Source organism: Vipera berus, assembly GCF_964194415.1.
Source record: "Vipera berus genome assembly, chromosome: 3".
Taxonomy (NCBI): Eukaryota; Metazoa; Chordata; class Lepidosauria; order Squamata; family Viperidae; genus Vipera; species Vipera berus.
Window position 1 is genome coordinate 91,246,697 of NC_138204.1, and position 23,501 is coordinate 91,270,197.

Sequence of the window (23,501 nt, forward strand, 5' to 3'; positions counted from 1 at the left end):
TTCTCCTTAATTCCAGGCTGCTTATCTCTTTGTGCTGTTTCCAACCATTGCTTCTTGTTCTGCCCTCTGGTGCTTTGGTGAATAAAGTGACTCCCTCTTCTTTGGGGCAGCCCCTCAAGTACTGGATAAACTGTTGTTAATTTTTTTCTTTTTTTATGCCCATAGTCTTTTTAGTAGACAAACAACTATGTAAATTGAAGAAAGTAAGAAAGGCAAGGCATGATTTCTCTAACCAATATGCCTGTTTCTGCCTTGCCTGGAAGTAGTTTCCATAAGATCATATTTTTATCCATTGATTGAATGGAAAGCAGCCAACCAGAATCTCTGCACCCAATTCACCAAAGCACCAGAGGGTTAGGGTTAGGACTAGAAGACCTCCAAGATCCCTTCCAGCTCTATTCTATTCTATTCAGGTGCCTCATCATCAAGGTACAACAGGACTGCTTTCAGCTGGTGTATTCACAATCAGAAAGACCTGCTGTTTGGAATAGTGGCAAATACCTGTAGCTCTAGTGTTGGATGAGGATGAAGGTTCGTTCTCCGGGCTTGTGCATTGGTTTCCCAACATTTCATTACCAGGCTAAGTTACATCTTCAGCAGCATTCAGATGTCTACGTCAGTGCTCTTCTGTTTATAAGGGCTTCAGGTATGGGTGTGTCACGTGAGGGTGTTGTGATAGTTCTGTTGTGTAGTGAGTTCTTTGGAGGCAGGAAACAAGACAGAGGTTTCAAACAGGAACATTTTTTTATTGAGGCAAACAGGAACAGAACTGAATCAGAGGCTTCTGCGCAGCTACTTATACAGTTGGCCACTAGGTGACAGCCAATAGGTTTAAAGGAACCCATTCCCGCCCCAAATCATCCAATGATCTTCTTGGAGACTGCATGTCTGGCTAGTCAGCAACTGTTACATAGACACCTCAATTGAGCAACCTTAAGCAACATTCAAAAGACACGTGAAAGCAGTTCAAGTAAAATCCCAATACATTACAGGTTCAGATGTGAGTTATCAGAGAGGCTTGTAATGGTCTTGTGATGAATAGGTTCCTTCAGGTGAAGTTCTTTGGAGGGTGTGAATTATTAGTGGGTCAGGTGTGAGTTATCAGTAAGAGCCTGGTGATGGGTCTTTTGAGATCTGCTGTTTCTTTTATATATATAATGCTTACAAATTGGATCAGCATTAGCCTTTGAAACGGAACGGAACTGAAACCGTTTCCCATACATTTTTGGGAAGATCCAGATGTTCCATAAACTTTTTTTTTGCAGATTTTTTTATGTGGATCTCGAAATAGAACAGAGCAGTAGTAACGAGTTCAATTTGAGGAAACTCGCTACAAAAGAGAACAGCATTTCTGTGCGGATCTTGCTGTTATCAAAAGCAACTCGTAGCTACACATTCTCCCTCACTCCACTCCATATTCAAACTTTCCCGGCCACTCTCCTCACTTCTTAGCTTGCCCCATAGGGTGTTCCAACCCTCGCGAGATTTCCCGGGTCCTCTGCGTTTTGCGTTTCGGCCTGCGAGATTTCAACTGCAAGATCGCAAGCTGGTCTTGCAAACGGAGGCGCATGCGCAATGTCAATCTGTCCGCCATTGGTTGGAAAAACATGGCGGTTCCCAGTTCGGAGGCGGGTGGTCGGCAGTTGCGACCGGGAAAAAACAACCGGATCCTGTTGGTGCGACATTTGCCCGCCGTCTTGACGGCCTCGGAGAAGGAAGAGTTGCTGAGGCACTTTGGGGCTTCGTCAGTGCGGATTCTTTCGGACTACGGCAGGCTGGTAGGGAAGAGGCATCTTGGTGCATGCAGGGTTGTTTATATCTCGGAGGCATTATCACGTTTTCAGTAAACAGAAAGTGTAAGCCACAGAATGGCAACTCCTGGATTGGATGTATACTTGGGCTGTTCTTTCTCCTCTACCTGAAGGAAATACATTTATTTTAACTTATTCCACCCAGACCCGCACCTGTGAGATTGGCTGCAACATAAATTTGATAAATGAATGCCTCCTATAAGTGCCAGAGATACAACTGGCTTGAAGCTAACGAGTAATCGAGAGACAAAAGGAACAAATTTGATTAAGAGAGCAAAAGAACGAGGTTGAGATTCTAAAGGATGACAGACACAAATTTTATTTATTTATTTTATTATATTTATATATCGCCCTTTCCCGAAGCACTCAGGGCGGTTTACAGGGTGATTAAAACAAAAAATACAAAAGTTAAAAACAGTTAAAAAAATTATATCCATCCCTGAACAAATAAAACCCCAGTTAAAAATAAAATTAAAATTCTCAGCCTGGGCCAGAGAGCTCGAAGAGCCAGGTCTTCAGGTCCCGGCGAATTCAATCACAATTATAGAGATTATTTCAGAAAATCCATTGGTTTGCTCTGCTTCCCCTGTCTATTTCTGATGTTGCATTGAAGAAATCAGAAACTCCAGTTCAATTTCTAGTTAACTCAGTGTATTCAGTCATTTAGTCATTCAATTATATTCTGACTAACCTGCCTTTTGGTTGTGACATGGACATAGAATATGTTTTCTCTTTGTATAAAAGTGAACCTATGCCTGGTTTATTTTTCAGAAACACACAGCTTTTGCAACTTTTCCCAATGAAAATGCAGCTACTCAGGTGTGTATTGGGCTTTTAAACTATTTTTATCCCATTGATTTGCTTGCTTTCCCTACTTGTATGTCATTATGTGTGTCCATAGAGCAGGATCAGGTAACTTTGTGTGTTTCATGTATTTTCTTACATTTTGAACTTGTATAATTCATAAGAAATATGGGCAAAGGATTATGAAAGATTCTCCCTTCCCATTTTTGTCAGTTTGAAACCATTTTTAGTGTTACTATTGGTTTAATATTTCATGTTTTTGTTGATTGTAAGCCACCTAGAGCTGTTTTCTGGTGAAATGGGCAGCCTATAAGTTAAATAAACAAAAAAAATAAATAAAGTTGTTAGTGATATTTGTGGGATACTGGTTGTCACTCCTGTAATGTAAAAACCGCAAGTATACAAATAAGTCTAATTTATTTGAAACAATACTCATTGTGATACTTCAGATCAACCACATATAGGATTACTGTATAAAGTAGCAATATTTTATATAATTAGATACTTGATATAGTCCTGGAAACTTGCAGTTAGTGTTTTGTGTATTTAATAACTGCCAGATGCGTAGACTTTAATCCCAGTCAGTAATGGCCAAGAAGGTTGGGTAACATTGTTAGCCTGTAGATGAGAAAGTAGGATTGGGTAACATTGTCATTTTTGCTTTGACTCTATTTTTTGTGCTGGCTTTCCCACTGCTATTTGTTCATTTAGCTTGTTGTTGTATTCTTTTTAAGGCTTTATCAAAATTACATCAGCTGAATCTTCTAGGCCACACTCTTGTAGTTGAATATGCAAAGGACCAAGACAGTGGTCTTGCAATTAGCCAGCCTTCTGAAAAAGACAAAAGGTATGTGGACATTTTAAATTCAATAGATTTATAACACGTTGGAAACTAAACACTGCAGGTAGCTAATAACATTTATCCTAACACACACACACTTGCTTCATGTGATTAATAAGAAAGGATCCATACTGTTTATCCAAATCATATTTGCATTACTTCTAATAATAATATATCGTATTTTTCGGACCATAAGACGCACCTGACCATCAGTCACACCCAGTTTTTAGAGCAGGAAAACAAGAAAAAAAATATTCTGAACCAATTAGTACCAGTATACTAAAACAGAGCTTTTCAACCTTTTCATCCATTGTACCACTTTTAGGACAAGGCAATGTCACCCAGCAACGTGTCAAAAACTTGACACCCCCCCTAAAAAAGGGGAAAAAATGATAAAGTACAGGTAGTCCTCGACTTACAATGATTCACTTAGTGACTGTTCAAAGTTACGACACTGGAAAAAGTGACTTATGACCATTTTTCACATTTATGACCGTTGCAGCATCCCCAGGGTCATGTGATTTACATTCGGATGTTTGGCAATCGATTCATATTTATGATGGTCACATTGTTCCAGGGTCATGTGTTTGCCTTTTGCAACCTTCTGACAAGCAAAGTTAGTGGGGAAACCAGATTCACTTAACAATCATGTTACTAATTTAATTTCTCTCTCTCCTTCTCTTTCTCTCCCTCTCTCCCCCTCCCTCTTTCTTTCTCCTCTCCTTCTTTCTCTTTCCCTTTCCTTCTTTCCCTATTTTTCTCTTTCCCTCTATTTCTCCCTCTTTCTCTCTCCCTGTTTCCCTCCCTTTCTTTCTCCTTCTCCCTCTCTATTTTTCTCTTTCCCTCTATTTCTCCCTCTTCCTCTGTTTCCCTCCCTCTTTCTTTCTCCTTGTCTCTCTCTCCCTTTCTTTCTCTCCCTCTTTCTCTCGCTCCCTCTATTTCCCTCCCTTTCTCCTTCTCTCTCTCCCTCTTTCTCTCCCTCTCTTTCCCTCTATTTCTCCCTCTTCCTCTATTTCCCTCCCTCTTTCTTTCTCCTTGTCTCTCTCTCCCTTTCTTTCTCTCCCTCTTTCCCTCTCCCTCTTTCTCTCTCTCCCTCTAGTTCCCTCCCTTTCTTTCTGCTTCTCTTTCTCCCTCTTTCTCTCCCTCTCTATTTTTCTCTTTCCCTCTATTTCTCCCTCTTCCTCTGTTTCCCTCCCTCTTTCTTTCTCCTCTCTCTCTCCCTCTTTCTCTCTATTTTTCTCTTTCTCCCTCTCTCTCTCCCTCCCTCTCCCATTGTCCCTTCCTTCTTTCCTTCCTTCTTTCTTCCTTCCCTCCCTCTTTGTCCTTCCCTCTCCGCGTTAGAGCAGTACCTATGGAGGCAGCCCTGCGGCCCGGCTTTCTCTTGCAGAAGGAAGGCTGAAACGGAGCAAGGAATGCGAAATCGGCCGATCTCACGCTCCTGCATTCTCCTCCGCTCGGTTTCAGTTTCTCTTGTAGCAAGAGAAGCTGAAAGCGAGTGAAGGAGATTGTAGGAGCGCGAGATCGGGCGATTCGCATTCCTTGCTCCGTTTCAGCCTGCCTTCTGCAAGAGAAAGCCGGGCCGCAGGGAGATTGCAGGAGCCAATTGCAATCTCCCTTGCTTTCACTTGCGGAGGTTGGGGCTGGCCATACGGATCACCTTTGGACCATAAGACGCACCCTTGTTTTCCCCCCCACTTTGGGGGGAAAAAAGTGCGTCTTATGGTCCGAAAAATACGGTAACTAGTAACGCAGTTAAGATTGTTCTTTTTCAGCTACTATTTTTATTGCTGGTCTTATAGTCTTGATGATACCTGTAAACGTTCAAAGACCCTTTATATTTACAGGAATATTTTGCATTATTGATAAATTTAAATAGTTGAGCATAACAAATTTAAATACTGATTCGGATATTTGACTAATGTCTGTGAGTCAGCATCAGTTAATAATTTTATAGAAATAACTTATTGCTGTATATGTAGTTTTCAGCTTTTTCCTTTCTTTGATGCAGCAAAAAAAATTCAGGCAGACTGGAATAACATGAATGAGCAATTTAGAAATTTTGCTCATTGAATATTAGAGTAATATTTGTATGTGCTTGTTTATTGCTATTGTTATTTAGTCTTGAAGAACCTGTCAAAGAAGAGAAGGAACAAAAAGACCTAAGCTGTCTGAGAATTGAAAGTGGAATTGCTCCTAGCCATGGGTCAGTACCTGGTTCATATGTTAAAATTACCTAATCGTACCCTCAAACTACTTGCATGCACGCAAACAATTTCAAAATCAGATAAGTATGCTTCTTTGCAGATCTAACTTTGCAGATCAACCCCTTGCCCTTACACTGTTAGAACTGCAATATTTTCCAGAATCACTCTTACCTTAACATTTACATAGGATGAGGGGATTTTTCCCCTTTCTTTGGATAAAACGTGGAAAGAAACAGAACATGCTCTTCCTGAAAAGATCACTGCACCCCACCTTGATTCCATCAATTGATTTGGTTGATTCTAATACCCCTAAATTTATTTCTGCAAAGATGTGTTAGAGCAGTGGTCCCCAACCCCCGGTCTGTGGGTGGGTAGCAGGCTGCAGCATGCCAGCAATCGGTCCGCACAAACAAGCAAAGCTCCATTCATGGGATGCAGGCAGCACACAAAACCACGCACACTCCGGTCCGCGGAAAAACATTGGGCACTGGTGCCCAAAAGGTTGGGGATGTCTGTGTTAGAGTGTGATGATTCTTGATTTTTATTTTTTCTAATATCTTTTTCAGTACTGCCATTTTACATGGGTTGAGGTCTAACTTCTCAGTGCTTGTGTGCATCAGCACTAGAACAGATATTGAACAGTATGGAGCAGCATTTCAGCTTCTGAAATTACCCTTTATTTCAGAAGTAGCTTTCATATGGTATTAGTAGTTACTATTAAGTAAAGACAAACACAATGTCCCCAAAACTAACAATACAACTTGTAATTTTTTTTAAGTATGTTGGTAGGCTATTGGCTGTGAAGTTTATCAGGCTCATATAGAAAATAGGTAAAATTCCAACAGAGAGATAAAGTATCAATGAAGCAGACACATAGATAAATCCAAGATTATATGGGGCCAGACTGATCCTTGAGAATTTCTCAAGCGTTTATACAAATACATTATCTTGAATGCTTAATGTGCTTAATCAAGCTAGGCCGCCAGACTAGAAAGCAAGAGACCATGAGTTCAAGTCCTGCATTAGCCATGAAACCTACTGGGTGACCTTAGGTCAGTCATTCTCTCTCAGCCTAACTCACCTCATAGGGTTGTTGTGGGGAAAACAGAAGGAGGAAAGTGCATTGGATATGTTTCCCATCTTGAGTTATTTGTAAAAATATTAAGGCGGGATATAAATAAATACCTCATTGTTTTCTCCTACAGGTTAACGTTCCCTATAAATTCGTGCCTCAAATATTTGTATCCCCCACCATCTAGTACAATCTTAGCCAACATAGCAAATGCTTTGGCAAGTGTTCCTAAATTCTATGTACAGGTAAATATGTATAGCTTCTTTTATTTGAATATAATATTCAGCAGTATTGATTGTGCTTAATCCTAAGGCAAAAATATTACTTCTGTGTATTAACTGCTTAAATGTTAGTTATTAATGAATTATTACTTTAAGGGACAAATTCAATTGGTGGAAAAGCTTCAGGTTAATGTGTATATTCAGTATTTGATCGAATTGACACACCTATTTTTTGGGAAAGTAGAAATCACTGCATTCCTTCTATGCCTTTGCTGTCTTTGATCCTCCAAAATGAAGGTTTCACATTTGGCTATAATATTGTCACCCACACAGATATTAGAATTCCTTTTCAGACCTAAAGGAATCTTTCGTAGGATGTTTCTGATCTATAGTCTTTATCTCTGTTTCTATTTATAAGTTGATGTTTACTAATTTACTGATCAGAAATTTATTTTTTTTCAGTGTAGATTTGTAACTTTCACATTTACTCAAAAGAAAGATGAATCTGAATTTAAACGATCCCTTTCAAAAACAAAAGAGTAGTCATCCTCTCCCCCACCAATAAAATTATTTTATTTTATTTTATTTTAATTCCATTTATATCCCACCCTTCTCCAAAGACTCAGGGCGGCTTACAAGCTTAGCAGTAGCCTTCATTCTATGTATATGCCTGCTTATTAGGGCTTTCACACACACCCCAAGCGGCATTATTACAAAGTCAGCTTAATTGCCCCCAACAATCTGGGTCCTCATATAGAGGAAAATATAGAGGGAAAAAAAGTGCTGTATTACCCAGCTTCTCTGTCCTGTCAACCTAAGGTTACCAAGGCTAACTGAATCCAATCCTTGCAGTTCCTTAATCCCTAAAAACGTCAGCATGATTATGAGGTCAGAAGAAGAAATAACTGGACCCAGAAGGAAACAACCCTTTTAGGCATTACAGAAAAATTTAGAATTCAGTAGGAATCGACCCTTTCATACATCGTCTGCAAAAGCATTAAAAGTCATATTGCTTTTTGGTATAGTTGCATTTTAAACAGAAAGTAATGGTTTAAAAATTATAATAAACTTTCAGGCATCACCGTAAGTAGGCTTTGCATAATAATATTTTGTATTTCAAGATCTTTGTTATAAAATCTGACATTTAGACAGCTGCTATAGTTCTTTAATATTCCTATTTTGATGATTTTAAAATTGCAATTTTATCATCATTATTTTTAGAAGCTCGGAAGCACCCTAAGCACATTTTCTTATGTGCTCAAATCCTTATTTTGCTTCACTGTTCACCATTGTTTTTTGGAATGATAACAACTGGAACTTACTGCCTTCTTCCTACATTATTGCATTATTGTGTTGTATTAATAGATCATTGTGCTTTAAAATATGTCTGCATAAACCTGCCTTTGAAAGATGCTTAAATGAGGTAAATTAATTTCACATGAAGAATCTTCTCCTACCTTTTCCCCCAATTCCAGAACTTTGTCATGAAATACAAATTTCTACTCAGCTGTGTGGCATGTGAAACAGTTTTACAAATCTGTAATGAGTATTATAGAGTGTGGAATGTTCGAAGTACTATGGCAAGGTATTGATCTAAAGATCGTTGGCATAATTACATCAAACCCTTAGAATGTTCTTAAGAACTGCTGTTTGAATATTATGCTACTATTCCGTTTCAGGTTCTGCACCTTATGAACAAAATGAATCTTCCACCTCCTTTTGGACCAATTACTGCTCGGCCACCCATGGTAAGGAACTTTACTGATTACAATACCAGGAAGAAAAGCAATTGTGCATATACAGTATAATTTTAATTTACATTTTCTCCCTGAGGTCAGAAACCAGAGTACTGCTAGTTTTCATTTAAGTGCCTGTATGAGCATAGCGGAGAGTTTAACATTTTTCTTAAAATGGAGGGTATTGTGAAAACCTATTTCAGTAGCTTGTGGTAAAATATTTGCCTCAAACCCTAAAATGGAAAAGGTTATATTGCAGCCTAGCTCAAATTTGCAGTATCTTGTTGAGTTTTCTGCCACTTTTTTAGTCTTTGCTTCTGTTGCTCTTCCTCATGGTGGAGCAATATATGAACTACTTGGCCCACTGTGGAACATCTCTCGAACAACTGGAGCAATTTTGATAGCCTTCAAGTATTAAGTTATGGATTTTCAATCTGTAGAATCCAAAATAAATGAAAAATATGAAATTGCAGTTTGTACTTCCTGTTCTAACTTCTCATTGCAGTCAAATATAGTAGTTTCTTTTTAAAAAGTTGCATACACAGAAAAGTGTTTTGCTTATCACTCTTTGGTCTTCACTCTGATTTAACTGTTGACTTTCAGTTTGGGAATGTATTGAAGATGTGATGTAGAGACTTTGGGCTTTGTTTTCATGATTGCATGTGATAGTTTGTGATAGGGAGTGTGACTCAATAGATCATAGAGTGATATGATATAAGTGTGTATGTGTCAAGTGACTCTGAGGCATTGTTTACCTTAAAAGTCCTTTATTAGCCTAATACATAGGCAAATGCTTGCTTGAAGGAAGCTGGAATCTGAAATCTCTGCCCCCTTGCATAATATATTAAAACACAATTCTCCACCTTTCTAATTTTGTCATTAATCATATTCTCCAATTAATTTAATCAGATTCCCTCCCATTAGAAAACCCACCAAAGTCTTATCTTCTCTAGTTAGAGATGGCCTTGAAAGGTGCAATCCTACTCGTCCCCCCTCCCAACCTTAAACTAAATCTCTTAAAGCAATACACAAGTTTAACATATGAAATAGCTACTTCTTCATCTCTTGTCAAGCAATAACATTCGATGTTAGCTGCATTGACATCATGCTTAAATGTGTATGCGTTTATATGTAAGGATTCTTGCATTTAAATAATTGTTTGAGAGATTATTTAAATAATGATTTAAATAATTTCTATGTTTTACTCTGTTTAGTATGAAGAGTTTATCCCTTTGCCACCTCCTATTCCTCCTTTGCCTCCTGAGGAGCCTCCATTGCCTGAAGACGACGACAGCCAAGACTCAAATAAAGATGAGTCTGAATACGAAAGTGCCGATGAAGAAGAAAAAGAAAGGTTGATAAGACTGCAGCAAAGTGCTATCCTTTGGGTGCAAGCTTTAGTTTCCATGAGCCTAAAGATAGTAGAATTGGGAGAGTGTACTCTTCTATTGAAATGTTAGCAGCAGCATATGTCCAGACAGCATTAAACAACCTCGAAAGCAGTAAAATCAGCTTGTTTCAAATATATGCATTTCAGAACTATGGTTCGGTGTTGGCCTTCGGCTACGATGAACTTAAGCAATATACTTTATGCTTTCTTTGCACCTTTTCTAGAGCGTGGCAAAATATAAACCCAATCCTGCTGTTTAGATACCAACTGTGGAGAGATTGATAGACTTATTATAATTTGGCAGGTTTGGCTCCTTATCCAGACTTCATAGCTACTTCATAATTTCTGTTTCTTTTGGGACCCTGCACTGAACTGAATCATGTAATTCAGAGAAGAAATTGCAACTGAAAAGGGATAGGCTTCATACTTAAGTTTTATCAGAATTGTTTTGTAGATTTTCTGCTGTCTTGGGCTTTCAGCATGAGAGGCAAACCTATAAAAAGCCATAACCATTTTAGTTTCTGGGCTATATACCTGTTACCTATTACAATATTGGATCTCTTGGAAAGACATTAATATTTTACATAAAAATCAGCCCCTTACTCCTCAAATGTTAATATCTAAAGACGTTAGAAAAATTCCTTTTTCTGTACAGATATAAAAAGTTGTGTCTAATTTTTAGATTTACAAAATTGATGGAACTAGCAACACTTCAGCCAAAACGACAAATACCAACAAAGCAGCGCCATGCAAGAAAAAAGAGAAAGATAAGGGACTTATTAAATGTTTCCCTAGTTGCTCCACCCAGGTATGACACAAAAATTAATGCATAATAGTTCCAATTAACTGTAAACCTGGTTTTACTCTTGTGGATGTTTTGAATGAAAGACTGTACTTGCTTGTTGATCTTCACACAGCACACTAAACCAGTTTTGCCTGCCCATATTATAGTTTATGTATGGGGAACATATTGTGCCTTATATTTTTATGGCATATTTTCTTCTAGGATATGTACATCAAATGAGAAAGAAAGATGTTTTGTTGAATGTTTCCCTAGCTATAGTACTCTATAGCCAATAATTCGTCTGAAACTAAGGCAAGCGCTGGATTTGTGAAGCGTGAAATCAATAACTTATCATAATACACAGTATATGTGATGTGGATCATAAGGAAAATACATTATTTTCAATTTCCTGGGTTTTGACTTAGTGGGAATTGAAAATGTCACCTTAAGCTGACTTTAAAAAATGTTAAATATGGATTTTTTTAAAAATAGGAATAATTTACAGTGTGCATAAACTCCATGTTTAACATGAGATTGTAGCTCACATTAGAAAGCATTTGGAAGTTAATTTAGCATACTCTTTTGGCTTCTGTCAGAACAGAAATGTCTTAAGTGGAATTGTCCCTGAAAAAATGATGGGTTGAGATTTGATTTCTCTCCTAGTTAGATTTCTGTCTGTGTGGCCTATAAATGCACAGGGGAACTATAGCTATTGCTATTGATTTGTGCTTAAATTGTAAGCCGCCCTGAGTCTTCGGAGAAGGGTGGGATATAAATGGGATTAAAAAAAAAACTGTAGTCCACCTGCTTCTCCCTGGATTATTTTCCAGGTTTACTAGTTCTAAGCACTATAGATATGGAAGAATTTCTTCAGCCTCTTGACAGCTGAATCAAGCAAATATTCAACTGGAAAAGCTTTTTTACAGGAGTAAGTAGAGATGGCAATTTCATCTCTTCTAAGGAGCAGCTTTATTAACAGGTTTTAGAATAATTGATTATAATAATGCATCCCTGTCTGACTTTTGTCTCAGGAGTTAATAAAATTGCTGTAATGCTTGAATAGTTTTTTTTAGAAGTATATTTCTAAACTACCTTGAATATTCAAAAGATTGACCAAAACCATTTAAAAATATTTTTTCCTCAATAAAAAACTGTCTATGGAGATTCTCAGTCCTCCAGGTTATGCTTGTCCCAAAGGTACACTTGAAAAGGCAACAGAACTTTCTTAATTTTTTTCTTGAAAATGTTTCTCATCCAAAAAGCTTCTTCAGTTCTGGCTGAAGAAACTTTGGATTGGAAATATTTTCAAGAGAAAAAAAACCAAAACCAAGATAATCCAGTTGCCTTTTGAACAGCACATTTGGGTTAATAAAAAATAATCAACTAAGGGTACAGGGACAGGTTTCTCAACTATGATACCTTATCTATAGTACATCTGAAGCAGCCTGCACCAAATTTATCCACTTTCTGGTGATTCGAGATTTGTCTCATGCCACTGATTACAATTTGACATAGACTAAAATATAATATTTTTAAGGATTTATAACTAAAATTCTGGGCTCAATTGTAGTTAATAAGTCGAGAACTACCTGTGTAGCTTACGTTTTCAAATTACATTGTTCCAAATAGTCTGTAGCACACAAAGTTAGTTCAGAAAAGAATGTCTGCTAAAAGATAGTAGATTGCTTAATTGCCTGCTATTGTATAAAATATCAAAGTGTTCTCAAACAAATGTAATGGTTAAGGAGATGTGGGGAAATACCATTTAGCAAAAAAATAAAATGAGCTTCATGTTGTGTTTTGAACAGTAATTTGCACCCAGCTTTGACACCTTCGGACGTGTTTGAGCAGTCACAAACCATAGGCATCAAGAAGATTGAATTCAACATTTCTGCAGATACGCCTACTATTCTTCAGAAAAGCCTGGAAAAGGAGAACAATGATGGTATGGTATATATGAGTATTTGCTTATAGACAACTTTAACAGTTTAAATTTCTTATAGTGTGCACTAGTATGTAAGGAATGAGTCAAATTGCTAATCTCTGTGATCTCTCTGAGGAACCAGTTAGTTGGGCTTAGGCAAGCTACTTTCTTAACTGCCATCTGTATTTAGTAAAAAAAAATACCAATAGTGATCGCTAAAGTTTTGCAAGATACTGCTTTAAGCATTCTAAAATGTGATGTAAGCATTTAGCATACAGACTGTTTCAGTGATCATTTGAAATTACATTGGCACCGAATAAGGAGATTTATGACCATTTCTTTCAGTTGCACCTATTGCAGCCTCCCCACAGTCATGTGATTGTGATTCGGGTGCTTGGCCATTTACGATGGTTACAATATCCCGTGGTCATGTAATGGCCATTTGCAACCTTGCAGTTGGCTTCCAACAAGCAAAGTCAGTGGGGAAGCCAGCAGGAGATCACAAGTCAGGGTCACGTGAGACATGACATGAGACATGGTGGAGATTTGGTTAACTGCCACAGCTAGAACCTGATGAGTTGCTACCATAAGTTGGGTGTGGTCACATGATTGTCCACTTGCTAATTCCAATTGTGGTCAGTAAATCGGGACTAGCCATACTTATGTGGAGGTGGCACAAATGGCCTGACTTGAAATTACAAATGAAGGCATATATACGTGTCCCAAGATAATGTTGCAAGATCCAATCTGGGTCGGTCACTGGGACCGGAGGTTTACTCTTCTGAGCTTTTGGACTCTTGTACTGGAGCCCATCTTCCTGACTGACCCAGATTGAATTGAAATTCTTTGGTTAGTTATTACGGTAGTATTTTCTGACATTATGTCTGCCATGAAATAGCCATTACTATTTCTATTTCAATCTGATATATTTTTAAGCTTTTTTAATTCAGCGAGATTAAGGATGTTTAAGTTTATTTTATGCTGATGTTGTTAAATTGTTCATTCAACTCTTGTGACTGGATTAAATATCATTTAAACATTTTGCATCTTTTAAAATAAATTTAGACTCTTACTCGTCATCTGATGATATAGCTAATGAAGGATTTGGAAAAATTTTCCCGGCTCCCAGTTCTAATCATAAAGAGGACACAGAAGATGAAGAGGATGAAATTCCTTCAGAATTTGTTTCTAAAAGAGAGTTAGAAAAAGGCAAAATCTCAAAAAAAGGTGACTTTATAATTTTTTAAGCATTTTGTATCATACCATGGAAATACCATATTTGATTATATGCCCATGATCTATCACTATATTCTTATAATCAGTGTCCAGTATTAAATCAAGCAAGTTACCCTAAAATGCAAATTGAAAATAATATTCTGATTTTTGTGTTTTGGTATGTTCCAGAAATGGAAACACTTTATGTCTTCAAAAATTATGAGCCCGGAGATCCAAACTGCCGAATTTATGTGAAGAATTTATCTAAACAAGTTCAGGAAAAGGTAACTGGAAGCGGAGCAGAATGTTTTGGCTCTTTGGTTATGGTTACTAACTTTTCCTGTTATATTTTTATTTAAATCCCAGGATTTGAAATTTATTTTTGGAAGATACATTGACTTTTCATCAGAAACTGAACGAATAATGTAAGTGCCTGGATAAGTCAAGTAATATTATTAGAATTTTTGTTATCCCCCTTTATATATATATAAAACTCAAGGTAGTGAATAAATCTACTGCTTCTGCCTCCTGTTTTCCCCACAACAACAACAACAACCCTGTGAAATGGGTTGGACTGAAAGAGAGTGACTGGCCAAAGTCACCTAACTGGCTTTCATGCCAAAGGAAGGCCTGGTACCCACAGTCTCCTGATTTCTGGACCAGGATCTTAACAATCTATGTACAGGTGATCCCCAAGTTACGAATGTTCATTTAACGCTCGTTAAGTGAAGTTGTGTGATAAGCGCCCCCTAGTGCTTATGAGCAAGTCCCAAAATTACGAATATTGCAGTACCACGGCAGTCGTCCGCCTTTACGAGCGACTGCTCTGGCACTGCAGCATTCAACCTGGTTATTCCCACCCCTGTCCCAGGTCTCCCTAGGCACCAGGCCTTCAATACCCTGTGAAGATCGAGATCCTTCGCTTTCTTGGCTGCTCCAAGCCTTCGGTGCATTCGCAGAGAATGGAGGCCTAAACTAACGCAAGATCAGCGGGGCAAGATCTCACACTACTGATCTCACGTGATCTGATGGTACTTTAGGGCTCTGTTCTCTGCAACAGAGAGTGCAACTGAAGCCGGGGGATGTTTCCGGGCGGCAGCAACAGCCTGTAGAAGGCGTCTGGTGCCCGGATTGGGCCACTGGAGTACCGTGGAAGCATCCCCTGGCCTCAGATCTGGGCGACAGCAGGAACCGCAGCAGACAGATCTTTTCAAGGTGAGTCTGGTGCGGCAGGAAGGGAGGGGAAAGCATGAGGTATCTTAGTGGGTCGGGAAGGCCTTGAGGGCCATCACTAGGCCCTCCATGGCCTTCCCCACCCTGAGATACCTAATATTCACTTAACGAGCTGCATGCATCTTAATGAGCAAGGAGTGATCTCGTTCGAGGTACGGGTGGAATGGGCAGGCTCCATTGCACTCGTAACTCGACTACCTGTATATTTCCAGGAGAATATTTTTTTTTATTCCCCCTCTAATAACTTAAGAATATAAAATAGATAATAGATGGGGAAGAGACTATATCGAACTAAGAGAAAGTGGAAAATTTTGGGAATAAATATTACTAAAAAAAGTTACAAGCAAAAAAAAGCAAGCTATTTGAGTAAAAATGTGGTAGATAAAAGTATATCTTCATGTTTTAAGAAGGTGATGTTTTATATACATTTATAGATTGTAAAATATGGAGTCGATAGAATAGATAGTTTTAAAAATGCTAATGGAAACTAGTTGCGGCCATAGATGCTAGAAACTGAGGATGCTAGCAAAAAGCAACCTGGCAGATATATTTTAACTATTATGTCTCAAAATAAGCCAAGGTTAATAGGGGAAATTTGAAGCTTCAGAAAACACCCTTTCCTTTTATTCTAAGCCTTGTAAGAACCTGATTTAAGTGGCAATTTTTGTATAGAGTATCATCTCAGAAAAAATATGCCATGTTGGGCTTTTTGAGGGGAGAGTTAGATGAATGGTATGTGATCTGAAACAGTTGTTAAACTGTAGGAACAGTCCACTCTGTTGGATATTGAACAAATGAAAAAATAATAAATTGCTTTCCCTTGGCATAAACTAGGTTTGATATACGCTTAATGAAAGAAGGCCGCATGAAAGGACAAGCTTTTATTGGTCTTCCTAATGAAAAAGCAGCTGCAAAAGCTTTAAAAGAAACAAATGGATATCTCTTATTTAATAAACCAATGGTGGTTGTATCCTTCATTTAAAAAGTTGTTCCATTTTAGTTAGTTGAGCAGTCTCTCAATCCTCCATTTAGTAACATATAAGATTTGAACAGGAGTAAGTTTCTGTACTTATTCTTATCCTAAAACTCAGATAAATTCAAACATGGAAGTATAAACTTACTGGGCTTTATCATTCATTATCCTGTGGGAGTATCTGAGGTACAGCTGTGAGCATCACGCATACACATTGTGTCTACTGATAGTTCCTGACTTCTAATTGGTCCTTTAGTGACCACTTGAAGTTACAGTTGGTCCACTAACGACCATTTGAAATTACAAATGAACCAAAAGGTTCTTACAACCTGGATTCAAGAGTTCTGACAGCTGCACTCCTCCCTCTAATCCGGGAGCCACATGATTGCATTTTGGGTGCTTGGCAACTGGCCCACATTTACAGCCATTTGCAGCATTCCCATAGTCAATTTATGCAATTTATGTTCTTTTTTTTGCTAGAAACTGACATTTACTTCCAATTTCTGGCAAAAAAAATATACCAATTGCTGACAATCAGCTTGCTTAACAACCACTGTGTTCACTTAATGACTGCCCTGTTTGCTTAATCACCACTGCAAAAAAAAGGCATGGTCATATGGCCATCGGAGTGGCCCAACTTGCAACTGTAATTATGGCCTCAATTATGGTCATATGTCAAGGACCACCTGTATTTAAAGTCTTAATTTTGTGGCTTGCTACAGTGTGTGAACACAGCCATTATAGTATCTAATCAGGATAAATGACTTAGCATTGTAAATGTAAACTTAAGACTCTGCCTCAAAACAATTGGGAATGGGTTTTCCTACAATGGTATTTCTAGTATGAATTTCTATTTTGCTAAGCTTTGGATCAATGGTTAAAGTAGTATAATTCTTTGAAGAGTTTAAAGGACATTTGGTTATCTCCACTATACATAGTAGGAATGAAGGGGGGAAAAAGTCCATCCTGTGCTTACCTTTTTTATAACTCCCAAATAATCCAGAGACAGATTGAAAACTTTCTAACTGAATGAGCAGTTGTCTAATTACTGAACTTATTGGGACCATTTGTGATTGTTTTGTTAGCTTCATCATCACTTCACAATGAGATAAAGATTACTTGCAATTACTGGCAGAATCAGAATGTTATTTGGATTATTTGTTCATAAAATCATTGATGATTATTTTTAATTAACTTTTCATGCACTGTTGTCAATATTATAGCACTTTAGTTTGCTTGTCTATTATCTGGACGTTTTCTGTGCTAATTAATTGCTTTTGCTAGGACTTGCAATTAGGTTTTTGTTCCTTAATAAATACCTAGCAATTTGCTCGATCAGCAAGACCAAAGCCAGATTCCAAAGAGGAGAAGAGAAAAGGGAAAAAAATCTGAAAGTAAGTTACATTCTCACAACCCATTTTGTCTGTGAGAACATTTATATAAAAAAAATGCCTGGGTCATCTGAATTTGGAAGGTGGAGCTTCAGTTGACAAATAATAGTTTATAAGTTTAATTGCTTTCTTTTTTTTTAATTTAAATTTTAGGAAGAAAGCTGATTGGACCTTTTTCCATTGATAAATTTAATTTTCTGCCTATGGGTAGACTCCCCCCTCCCAATAAAGGAACATTATGAATGTTATCTGCTGGGTAGCTGTATACAAAACTCCTTGTCCCAGGAATAGCAAGTGATTTCTCACTGGGAAAATACATGAGTGGTGGATTGGTACAATTTGGAAGATAAGTGTTCTTATGAAAATCAGAGTATTTTGTCCTAGGAAGTGAGTTTTGCATATATCTGCTGTAGAATTTGAAGCGGTACATGCAGAATTGCTTTATCCACAGTGATACTTAGGCCAAGATCTTAAGTTTTATTTAAACAGTATTGATTTCTGGTGAATCGATATATTTTTTCTATCTATTGGGTGCTTGTTTTCAAATTTTTATCGTGTGTTTTTTTTTAAAGTGACGCACATCACTAATGAAAGTCAGCCTTGAATGAATCCATTTGTAATGTGTGATTTTGACTAGTCTTCCTGAACTGTGAAATATCTAGCTCTATTCTCAGTTAAATGGTAGAGGAACCCGTTTAGAATTTTGTCACAGAAAAGTTAGCCTGGCTTTTCATTACTAGGCAAAGTCCTTTAATACCTTTGTATTTGTTTAAAAGCTTAAATGGTTTGGTGTTTCATTTATATTATTTATGTTTGCAACAATCCTGAGATCCTGGATACCGAATCTCTAGGCATCATCCAATCACATCAAATGCCACATCTAGCTACACTGGATGCACATTTATTTATTAGATTTTTTAAAAATCCCACCTTTATTACTTTGTAAATATTCAAGGCAGCAAACACACACAATATTCCTTCCTCCTATTTTCCCAATAACTATCTTTTGAGGTAAATTGGGCTAAGAGAGAGTGACTGGCCCAAACTGGTTCTTTGGAGAAAGATTTGTCCGTGGACCAGAGGGGGCGTGGCTTCGTGTGCTGCCTGCATCCAGCAGCTGGGGCTTCATTTGTTTGCGCAGCCCGTTGCCACTCCACGGACCAGGGATTGAGGACCCCTGATCTAGATGCATTTTCAGCAAGCAGGGTCTGTCTCCTTAGCTTATTAATTGGCTTAGATTAGAACACGTCGTTCTTGATTGTTAAATTTAAGATTAATTGAACCTTGGAAATAGCAAATGTTTCAGCATCAGATACTGTCACATGTTATTGCACTGTGATGTGGATACCTAAATGTAAATAATAACCATTTTTAAAAAGGATCAAAATCTCATGAGATTTCAACACACACCTCTAATCTTTCATGTTTTTAGTATTTCCTGAAATTGTGGTCATTTCTCTTTAACGTTTTTAATATCCTTAATGCTGAGATTTCACAGATAATGGGTAATGATGTCAGAGCCCAGAGTTTTTTTCCAGTTGGCTTAGCTAGAGTGCTTTCCTCCTTAAAGCAGCTAGTACTATTTGAAATACCGGTATGTATAGTATGTCTTAGCTAATTAAAAATTCTGATAATTTTTAAACTTTTGTTCAAAAATTTTAGGATAAATTATTTTTATGGATCTCAAAGTAATGATTAGTAAAGATTTCAGGTTTTTTCATCTCAGATAGGGTAGAACACTCCTTTAAATTCACTGTGTGTCAAAAATGCATGGGGCCAAATTTAGGAGTTCTTCCTGATAAACGCTTTTTGTAAGCACACAATCATTAATGTTCACATACTGCTTCCTCTTTCAAGTGGTTAAGATGTTCACCTAGGATCAATGAAACTCAGCTTTCAAGTCCATCCTTACGTTATGGACAATTTGGGCAAAAATTGGAGGAGGGAATGCTTTGCATGCCTCTTTGAGCATACTTGCCGGTGAAATAGAAAACTGACAATAAAATAATATGTGTTCTGCTTGTTGCTGCTCAATCAGTTCTCAAATTATGAAGAATTCAGAGTACAAGGATTAAACCTGCATTTTCCAGGTTCCGTACTGCCAGATTATTTAGGTAACAGCTGAGCAGTGATGAACTAACTAAGCTGGTTCAACAACCTGGTCAGCTCTATAAGGCTGCAGAAAAAGCAGAGCATTATGTCTTTTAGTTCCATTTCAAAAAGACAGAAACTAACCCAGCCCCTGCAGGAGAAAAAGCCAAGCTTGTTGACTGAAGCCATTTATAAATTCATAAGCACCACATAACACACAAACCTTCATTAGTTGTCCATTGTACAGTGTAAATATGCGTTCCATTCTCATGAGATCATTAGGTCTCAAGATTTAAATAATCTTCCATTAATTGAATTAATTCCATTAATTGCCAGTCTCACCCCTTTGTTCTGATAGAAAAGGCTTATACCCTTTATTACTAAAATAATCCTTATATGTAACCTTAATGAAAACATTTCTTTATCGTGCCTGCATGTGACGCTATGCTTACGGTGTCTACAGCAAATTCAGAAGGTATACATTTAAGCGGAGTCAAGGGAAACGTATATTATGAAAATGGCTCTTTCCCCCCCAATTTTATTTCTGGGTTTATGCTGAAGAAGTACAGAGTAGTTTATGAATGCTGTTGTGACAAGAGTGGCTTCCTGCTGTGTAATTTCACTGAATATATTTTGAACAAATATATTTAATGTAGCTGTGTAAGCAGCATTTAGATTGGATCATAGTTACGTCTTCTAGATGTACATTGCTTAGCTTCTGCCAAAGATTGTCACCATAGAAAACAGGACAAAAAGTGAGAAAACTTAGCAAAATTGATGTAGTGGCTTTTTTCAAAAACTGTCAGGTAGCGTAAAATAGTGTAAAATATTTGTTGTAGATTTCAGATATTGTGCCCGTTTCTTTAGGTTATATTTGGTTACAAATTTTAAAATAATGATCACCATTTCAAAATTGGCAGTCTAAATGAAAAAAAACAACAACAGAGAATAAAAGGATTAAACCACATTCTGCTGTTCTTCTTTAGAAACATTCCTGCGTAAATACTGCAGTAATACTGTGTCATGAAAAGTGTATCCTTTCTTGTTGTATCCTTTTTGTGAATCTTTTTATTCTGGAAAAACCTTATTTTCTAGCACTGAAGTAGACAAAATGTAGTAATACAGGCTAAAATAGTAATTCTTCTTTCATTTAATAGGGCATCCATAGATTTCTCTAGCCTTTAAATGTGCCTTTTAAAATCCCAATTAGGGTGGCCAGGCCTTCAGTAAGTGTAAGTGCTCTGCTTACGTTGGTAGAGCTTAAATGCTGTGTTGTATACTAACTGATGGCCTGGACTCAAGTAACCACTGCACTGAAATTACATTAGAGAATATTGACTTCCAATATCATGGGGTCCAGGGAGAAAAAAATGAATTCTTTATATGAAGTTATATGCTGCTTCTGATCTACAACTCAGGTGTTACTATCATGTATTTTTTTTTTATTTCTTTGATTTCTGTGGCCGCCCATCTCAACAGGTCAGTGGTGTACACCATGAAGCATAAAAATGGCCCATCTTGCTTACGATTTTGTTCTATGTGAAACAGAGTAGAGCATAATAGCACTCAAAGACCATTGGATTCAACTGGCCTTAAAGACCAGCTGGCCTTCCAACAAATAGAAGGACTTCTTCCTTGAATAAAAGGAACTATAAGCTAGAGCAGACATGTCAAACTCGCGACGTCATGTGATGTCGCGCGACGTATCGGAACTTTTTCCCATTACCGGCAGTGGGATGGGTGCGGTTTCTCCGTGACGCTCCGGCCTGTGGGCCGGCAGTTTGACACCCCTGAGCTAGAGGATACTTAGGAAGGAGAAGACAGTTTTGGCCCCTAGACTACTACTTGCCCCGTGGGGAGAGTCTCACCGGTTTTCAGGAGCAGATTTACAAGAAGGAGAGCAATCACAATTTTTCTCCTTTCCTCCAGTGAGATCATCCTGCTCAGTAAAATTTCACCCAGGGGAACTATGGGTTCAAGTCTTAGCTTGGCTTTTTTTGTGTGTAAAATGAAGTCTTTTCTGTTGAGTAATATATGGGTGTTTAACACATTTTTAAATTATTCCAGGTGCGTTTTTGAGTTCCATGTCTTTCAAGTGTGTTCGAGCTCTGGGATGAAGATGCATGGTAACAGAACTGTTGAATAGTATGTAAAAGTACGCAAAATACCATACAACATTCTGGTAATTTTAGGTGCATCTGTATTTTTAAACAAAACTCTTACAATGGTTCAGATAGCACTTGTGGAACATGCTTCACTTAAAGCTCTAATAAAATATTCTGTTTTGCATTGTTATTAATGGTTTCACTAAAGCACATTTTTTTTGTCTGACATCAAACCAGAAAGTGATAGTCCCTAGGAACAAAATATCCAAAGGGGTCTCTGATATTTGTCTTGGGAAGTTCATAGAAAGGGTGTTTATTGACTTGGGGAGTGGAAAAAAAGAAGAGGTAAAATGAGCTGTGTCCTGATGTGTAATTTCCTTTTGTGGGAACAGGGTGTGTTTGTGTGTGTGTGTGTGTGTGTGCTGATGGAAGAGCTGTTCTCCCACTCTACTCCTTTTTCTTGCATTGTCAGAGTGTCTGCCCTTTACCATAAGAGCATAAAGGAGCAGGATCAAAAGGAAGAAGGACTTGACTCAGCATCAGTTCTGTTGGAATCTTTACCCTGTTAAGTTATGAAAGCATTCCGGCGATCATCTTGGGGCCCAAGCCCAGTTCACCAGATAACCCTGATAGGCCAAAGGCCTATGCTCTGATCTGATCTGGGGGTGAGGAGTCTGGTTTCCGAGGATTCAAAGAGATTAGCAAAAAAACGGATGTGGGTGGGTGGGGGAGCTACAGGGTGGACTTGTTTGTCCCTATCTACAGTTCTTCAGAGCTTCCAGCAATGGATGGAGGTGAAGCAAAGAGTACTCCATCAAAACAAGTTGGGGAACAAACAAAATGTCATCAATATTTGTAACGGTGAGAAAAGCTTCAGAAGGAAGATTAAAAAAGGGAAATGGCTGGCCCTGGCCTAATCCAAAGAGTTGCTAAAAGGCTTAGGGTCCTAATTTTCAGGCTCCTTTTGATTATGAAAAGAGATTTCCAGGAACAATAAACACTACTATGCTATGCTTATAGATCTGATAAGGAAAACTGGTATAAGGTGGATCCAGCTCTGATCATTATCTTACGGAGATAATTTTTTCCTACCCTGCAGTCAGCAGTGCAATTTGGAAGAGCTGAGGGGAGAATGTCAGTGCAATCAGTTTGGAAAGGTCTTTCCTGGGACTTTTTAATACCATATATTTCCTGTTGCTACTAGAATAGTTGTGCACATGGTGTCATGGAAGGAACAACTGAAGACAGGCATCCTGCTTTTCTTCCAATTGGGACTTTTGCTTCACTTGGCACACCTGCCAGTCTTCCACTGCAAAAGTTCATTGTCATTGTCTGAAAAGATTTGCTCCCTGCAATAGTGATTTTGACTCCTTGACTTCACTGTAGCGTTAAATTTGTGCTCTCCTAGAATAAAATTGGAGTACAGTTGAGGGTGGGTGGATGACGGAGAGAGAAATATCCAGAAAGGAAAATCTGATGGGGCCATCTGCCATTTCTTTGTTGATGCCCACGATGGAATGGGCTGTGTTCCCTAGTGCATTTCCACAAGATGAGAATTAGTGATCCTCTGGTCAGTGACCTTAATATCCGGGGGAAGATGGGCATTATGGCGCTTGGTTCCCTCTATCCTCTCAATTGGAGGACACCAAGTTGGGAAGAGACTTTGGTATAGTCTCAGTGCAAGTTAAAAACACATTTAAAATTCT

General features: G+C 38.0%; 1 protein-coding gene across 3 annotated transcripts; it reads left to right on the plus strand.

The window, feature by feature from the left end:
- Nucleotides 1–1,605: 1,605 nt before the first annotated feature.
- On the plus strand, nucleotides 1,606–21,985 carry RNPC3 (RNA binding region (RNP1, RRM) containing 3). 3 transcript variants are annotated; one of them, XM_081326135.1, is made up of 15 exons: nucleotides 1,606–1,778; nucleotides 2,583–2,630; nucleotides 3,350–3,462; nucleotides 5,576–5,659; nucleotides 6,866–6,977; nucleotides 8,633–8,701; nucleotides 9,904–10,043; nucleotides 10,762–10,887; nucleotides 12,672–12,808; nucleotides 13,853–14,014; nucleotides 14,192–14,286; nucleotides 14,369–14,427; nucleotides 16,070–16,202; nucleotides 17,532–17,602; nucleotides 20,677–21,985. In XM_081326135.1, the coding sequence occupies exons 1-14, from the start codon at nucleotides 1,608–1,610 to the stop codon at nucleotides 17,598–17,600; spliced, it is 1,518 nt and encodes a 505-aa protein (XP_081182261.1). In that variant the 5' UTR covers nucleotides 1,606–1,607; the 3' UTR covers nucleotides 17,601–17,602; nucleotides 20,677–21,985. The 3 variants fall into 3 exon arrangements, with proteins under 3 accessions (XP_081182261.1, XP_081182262.1, XP_081182263.1); XM_081326136.1 differs by having other exon boundaries at nucleotides 21,758–21,985; XM_081326137.1 differs by lacking the exons at nucleotides 16,070–16,202; nucleotides 17,532–17,602 and having other exon boundaries at nucleotides 21,758–21,985.
- The last annotated feature ends 1,516 nt before the right edge of the window (nucleotides 21,986–23,501 follow it).

Coding starts and splice junctions, on each gene's coding strand:
- RNPC3 (XM_081326135.1), top strand. CDS start 1,608: ATGGCGGTTCCCAGTTCGGAGGCGGGTGGTCGGCAGTTGCGACCGGGA. Junction 2,631..3,349: donor ATGAAAATGCAGCTACTCAG/GTGTGTATTGGG, acceptor ATTCTTTTTAAG/GCTTTATCAAAATTACATCA. Junction 16,203..17,531: donor TTAATAAACCAATGGTGGTT/GTATCCTTCATT, acceptor ATAAATACCTAG/CAATTTGCTCGATCAGCAAG.